Source organism: Hyperolius riggenbachi, chromosome 4 (genome assembly GCF_040937935.1).
Source record: "Hyperolius riggenbachi isolate aHypRig1 chromosome 4, aHypRig1.pri, whole genome shotgun sequence".
Taxonomy (NCBI): Eukaryota; Metazoa; Chordata; class Amphibia; order Anura; family Hyperoliidae; genus Hyperolius; species Hyperolius riggenbachi.
In genome coordinates this window covers 307,476,267-307,482,331 of record NC_090649.1, presented here as the reverse complement: position 1 = coordinate 307,482,331, position 6,065 = coordinate 307,476,267, and the positions used below count along the sequence as shown (strand labels likewise).

Here is a 6,065-nt window from a genome sequence, read left to right as displayed (position 1 = left end):
CGAATCTGCATGCATTTTATGCATGCAGATTCGCATAACTAATAGAAGTAAATTTACGCGAACTTGTATGGAAAATTTGCATAGCGAAAACGCATGCAAATTTCCTATTAATTCTGATGGCTCTGCTGTGCAGGTTTTTCCTGTACAGAAAAACGCTCTGTTGTCCTGACAAGTGGAAACAGGCTAATTAACTTGTATTGGTTATGCGAATCTGTATGGAGAATTTTGCAGCAAAAATGGAATTTGCGCAAGTATTTGCATATGTTAGTAAGTATGCGAATTTAACCATGTCAATGCCTGTGTGCTTTTAGGGCACGTTTCCACTACAGCGAATCTGCATGCATTTTATGCATGCAGATTCGCATACCTAATAATAAATGTAAAAGCACACAGGCACTAATATAGTTAAATTTGCATCCTTACACGGGAACGCGAAAACGCATGCGAATTTGCATGAAAATGTGCATACAAATTTGTATCCGCATGTGAATTAGTTTATGTGTTTTCTGCATAGAAATCACACTGCACTAGTGGAAACGGGCCCTTACATTGATTTTATGCGAAAATGTACGCGAATTTGCATGGAAAATTCGCATAGCGAAAAAGCATGTGAATCTCCTATTAATTACATTGCATGCGCAAGGCAGTGTGCAAATTCTGATGGCTCTGCTGTGCAGATTTTTCCTGTACAGAAAGGCCCAGTGCACACCAAAACCGCTAGCAGATCCACAAAACGCTGGTGGTTTTTGGAGCTGATTTCAGAGCGATTCTAGGCATGTTTAGAGACGTTTTCTAAACATGCCGAGCAGTTTTGGGTGCGTTTTTGGGTAGCAGATTACACATATTGTATATACAGTAAAATCTGTTACTGAACAGCTTCTGTAACAAAAACGCCTGGCAAACCGCTCTGATGTAGCGTTTTTCAGAGCGGTTTGCGTTTTTCCTATATTTTACATTGAGGCAGAAACGCTTCTGTAAACCTCAAACCGCCGGTGTGCACCATCTGATTGAAATACATTAGCCAAGCGTTTTTAATTATGCGAATCTGCGTAAAGAAAATGCATGCAGATTTGCGATATTGGAAACGGGCCCAAAAGGGGTACTACAGCGAAAAACTGTAAAATTTAAAATATGTGCAAACATATACAAATAAGTACATTTTCTTCCAGCGTAAAATGAGCCATAAATTACTTTTCTCCTATAATGCTGTCACTTACAGTAGGCAGTAGAAATCTGACAGAAGTGACAGGTTTTGGACTAGTCCATCTCTTCATAAGGGATTCTCAGCAAGGCTTTTATTCTTTATAAAGATATTCCTGAAAAAGGATTTAAACAATGATGCTGGCCAGCTTCCCTGCTCCCCACACAGTTTTTGGCAGTTGAACAACAACCGCCATTCACTAAGTGCTTTTGAAAATAAATATATCCCTGAGAATCCCCTATAAAGAGATGGACTAGTCCAAAACCTGTCGCTTCTGTCAGATTTCTACTACCTACTGTAAATGACAGCAACATAGGAGAAAAGTAATTTATGGCTCATTTTACTCTGGAAAAAAATGTACTTCTTATTTGTATATGTTTGCACATATTTAAAATGTTACAGTTTTTCGCTGTAGTGCCCCTTTAAGCATAAACTGAAAAAAAAAATAGATTACAAAAGGGAAGAAGAAAGCTATAGACCATAAAATGACAGGCTGTAGGATTTCGTGAAGCAGTGAGCTAATCATGCATGTGGTGGTAAGGTATTTGCATGACATCCCAGCAGCAGCAGCAGGCTCTGTGATCTGGTTGTAGCTCTTTGGCTACATGTGCTTGTAGGTTCTGTGAGAGTGCGTGGAGTACACTGGCACATTCCTCTCCCAGCAGCTCTATGAAATGAATTGTGCATGCAGCAAGGCAGAAGAGGAAAAAGTCTAAGCCGTTTGACGTCACTTTGGCAATGAGGAAACATGCACTCCTGTGAGCTGACAGTGCTAGAGCCGATTGGCTTGCTGCTGCCTGCCAGTGGCAGCTGCCTCCAGTACCTCCCAGCTGTACAGCCTTTACGAATAGCTGCTGCTGTTTGCCTTTACACTCAGTCACACTGCAGCAGATCCAAACTCCACCAAAATACGAGCAGCCCATGAAAAGAGGCTGAACGTTGTGGAGTCTGATTCATCTTTCATTTTTTTTTCTCCCCCCTTTTTATGTTGTTCCCTCCCCTCCTCTCCATTGAATAATTCACACACATAATGTTGGATGCTGTTGCTGGACTCTGCAGCACGAGTCTACATGTACCAGCAGCATCGATCAGAGGTTTCAAGGCATTCGGAGGTCACTGAGCTGCAGCTATGGTTAAATGTCTTGTTTAATGGTTGAGGTAGGTAACACTCTCCTTCACGTCCGAGTTTCGCTCTTTTACAACCTGTGCAGGATTAGAGCTGCTGGGCAAGCTAGCAAACAACATGCCATTTTTATTTGCTGATTTTTTTTTTCCTTTTGCTCTCTGTTTATGTTTTGGTGATACAATTATGTTTCCATGGTAACAGGTTTGTAGTATTTGCTGTCTTCATCTGTTGTATTTTGGCCTCTGACAGGTTTGATTTGTTTTATGGTAATGTATTTCCTAAAGGTTAGTCAGACTCACAGATGGTAAAACAGGATACAGGTCCAATAAAAATTACTAGCCCATACAAAACCTGTTAAGGTGCCCATTAACGGTACAATTTTTTTTTCATCAGATTCGGCGCAACTTTTACGCTCAAAAGTAATTGATAGGTAATTATCAACTGTTCCCATAAACAGGTTGATTAGGGCATTTGCTCACTTCTAATTCGATTGTAAAATCCAACATCTGGATTTATTCAATTTTCTGTTCCAATTGACCAATTTACCTCGCTTTTTGCTACACACTGCGCAGTTTTCTGCACAAAAATTGCCTTGAAGGATCGCATCTGATGAAAATATTGTTCCGGTAATGGGCACCTTTACACTTTTTTTTCTTATTTCCTTCCTTTACGTTTTTATTATTTTATTTTTACTGCAAGATTTCACTTATGTTTTATCTTGTGTATTTGCCAAGTGAAAAGCCAAATACATTTCTGATGTAAAATGCTCCATAGTGTGCCCTCCAGTGCAAAATGACAATGACTTTATGGACCAGTCATGATGGATAATCTATTTTATACAGATAACGACGCTATTTTTATAATCCTTGGAGTGGTCATGTCTGACTATGACAGTAAACATGCACACAACACAAGTTATATTAGTAGATAACATATTGGCATGATGTGGCTGAATTATTTGTGTACCTCTCGTCTCACCGTGTTATTCTGAGGGCTGTGAGGAATTAATATTTTGTACTGCAGCCAGGACTATGAATTACAAATCCTGAGACATTGTGGTGCACTGAAGTAAAACATAAATAATGTATCACAGCTGCTCTACTCTCACAGCCAATGAGATTTCACTTGTTGAAAACACCAAATAGAGAAGAAAAATGCTGATTTCCCCTCATATCTCAGAATTTTACTTCATGGTAATAAATGCATACTTTTTCTAGGATACTTGGCTTGGTTGAAGTTGCAAAGTTTAATTTGGTCAGTCTGAAATGTAACAAAATCTTACCCTGTATCCTTTCTCTCCATATGCTGTGCTGCTAGCTTTTGAAAAAAAGCTACCGCCACTCAAGTCAATATATAAATATAATAATGAAGCCTTTGTAGTCTGAGCAGCATTACAGCATTCATCCTTGTGTGATGCAGAGCTTGTTGGGAGATTGCTGCAGTGTGTGAATCTCCAAGGCTTGGTGTTATTAGAGAATGAGTACAACAGGTAATAAAAAAAAACATGCACCACAATATATACACACACCACAATACACACATACACCCCCCAACGCAGACAAACGCCCCACAGTGCACACAAACTACTACAAACACCAAAACACATTTCACAATACACACATACATCACAATACACAGACACCTAAACACTAATGACAGAACATACATACACACCCTGACCGACACAAGCCATGATGCAGATGAACAACACACATACCTCAAAACGGACAACCCCCCCCCCCCCCCCCCCCCACACACACACACACACACACACACACACACACACACACACACACACACACACACACACACACACACACACACACACACACACACACACACACACACACACACACACACACACACACACACACACACACACAATGCATATGAACCACACCAAAACACACCTCCCAATACACACAAACAAACACACATCACAATACACAAACACCACAACACTAACGACAGAACATACATACACAACCTGACAAACACATACCATGATGCAGATGAACAACAACAACACCACACAATCACCACAATACACACATACCCCAACACTGACAAACACCCCACAATGCACACGCACCACAACAAACACCAAAACACACTTCACAATACAAACACACATACTACAATACATAGACGCCACCAAAGAGCACAACACTCACCACAGAGCATACCGTAGGTACACACCCCAAAAGACACATACCATAATGCAGATGAATGACAACACAGTCACCACAATCAGGGTAGCCATCAGGGGGGGGACAACTGACACTGCAGTGAGGGGCCCAGAACTTCTGGGGGCCCTGCCCCCCCCCCAAAGCGCGGGAAGGGCTGCATGTGCTGGCTGCGAGCCTGCAGCTCACTAACCAGCACACCGTGTTCAAGCACTGAGAGAAGAGTGACATCAGCGCTTGAACGTGGGGAGCAGATGAGTGAGCACGCTACTATACTATACTGGGGAACCTATACCTGGATCGGAGCAGTGCTTTTCAGCGCTGCTAGATTTGGGCGCAGCCGGCGCCTCCATAGACTTCAATAGGAATCACTCCTATTGAAGCGCTCAGTGAGTAACGTCGGCTCCGTCACAAGACGGAGCCGAGGTTGCTTAAAAACATAATAATTCGGCCTCCAGCAATCGCTGGAAGCCAAATTATTTCATTCCCCCACTATCCATGGCGGCCTGGAGGGGGAATAGTAATTAAATCGACCCGGACTTGTGCAGTAGCAGGTTCAGCTATATACCGCTGTATCCTGCGCCCAAGTGTACCGGCGCCGATTTCAAATGTACTCACCTGGATACCTATAGGGGGGGGGGGGGGGGGCACCAGGAAGAAAAGAGCGGGACAAAATAGAATGGATAAAGTATAAGAAAGGACCTACAAGTCCCTATCTCATTTGTTAACCAGGGTCTACCTGTATTTGCTAACATTTGGCTCCACCCACAACATGCCATGGTCACGCCCACTTTTTGCCGCATGCCACTTTCTTCAGTGTCGGAGCCATGCACATTTTTCGCTGCATCGCATTTCGCACACGGACATGGGGTAGCTAGTGGGCAAGCAAAGCAACCAGTGGGTGGACCTAGGGAGGGGGGGCCCAGGCTTGATGATGTGTGAGGGGCCCCAAAATTTCTAATGGCGGCCCTGACCACAATACACAAACACAGAGCCCACCACACACACACTCACAAACCACACACCATACTGCACACAAACCACAGTACCCAGACACAAACAACACACACCAATACATGTGACTTTCATACACCACATTACACAAACTAACCATAACACACAGAAGCTCCAGTATATATACACACACACACACACACACACACACACACACACACACACACACACACACACACACACACACACACACACACACACACACACACACACACACACACACACACACATACATTACAGCACACTTATGCACAGTGCAGGCATATCACAACACATACCACAGTAAACACCCATTACAACACAAACATACACACACCACATACACAACAAATAATCACACAAAACTGTACAAGAGAAGGCCTGCTGGTACATGTGCATGAGCATACAGAATGATGTTTTACCTTATTTCTGTATTTATGTGCTGATATCATATACCCTATGTACTCATGAATAAAGAAGTGATGTTACACGTCTTATTTTAAATAATGTGACTTATATTTGTAAAAAAAAAAAAAAATCAATTACACAGTCAAAAATA

General features: G+C 42.2%; 1 protein-coding gene across 5 annotated transcripts in view; it reads left to right on the top strand.

Annotated features, from left to right (window-relative positions):
- Nucleotides 1-2,080: 2,080 nt before the first annotated feature.
- PDE7B (phosphodiesterase 7B) overlaps nt 2,081-6,065 on the top strand; it is a 514,887-nt gene continuing 510,902 nt past the window's right edge. For 2 of the 5 annotated variants that reach the window (XM_068231627.1, XM_068231626.1), the window contains exon 1: nt 2,081-2,359. In XM_068231627.1, the coding sequence (XP_068087728.1) occupies nt 2,339-2,359 (21 nt within the window). In that variant the 5' untranslated portion in view covers nt 2,081-2,338. The remainder of the gene's footprint in view (nt 2,360-6,065) is intronic. The other 3 variants (XM_068231629.1, XM_068231630.1, XM_068231628.1) reach the window with 2 other exon arrangements.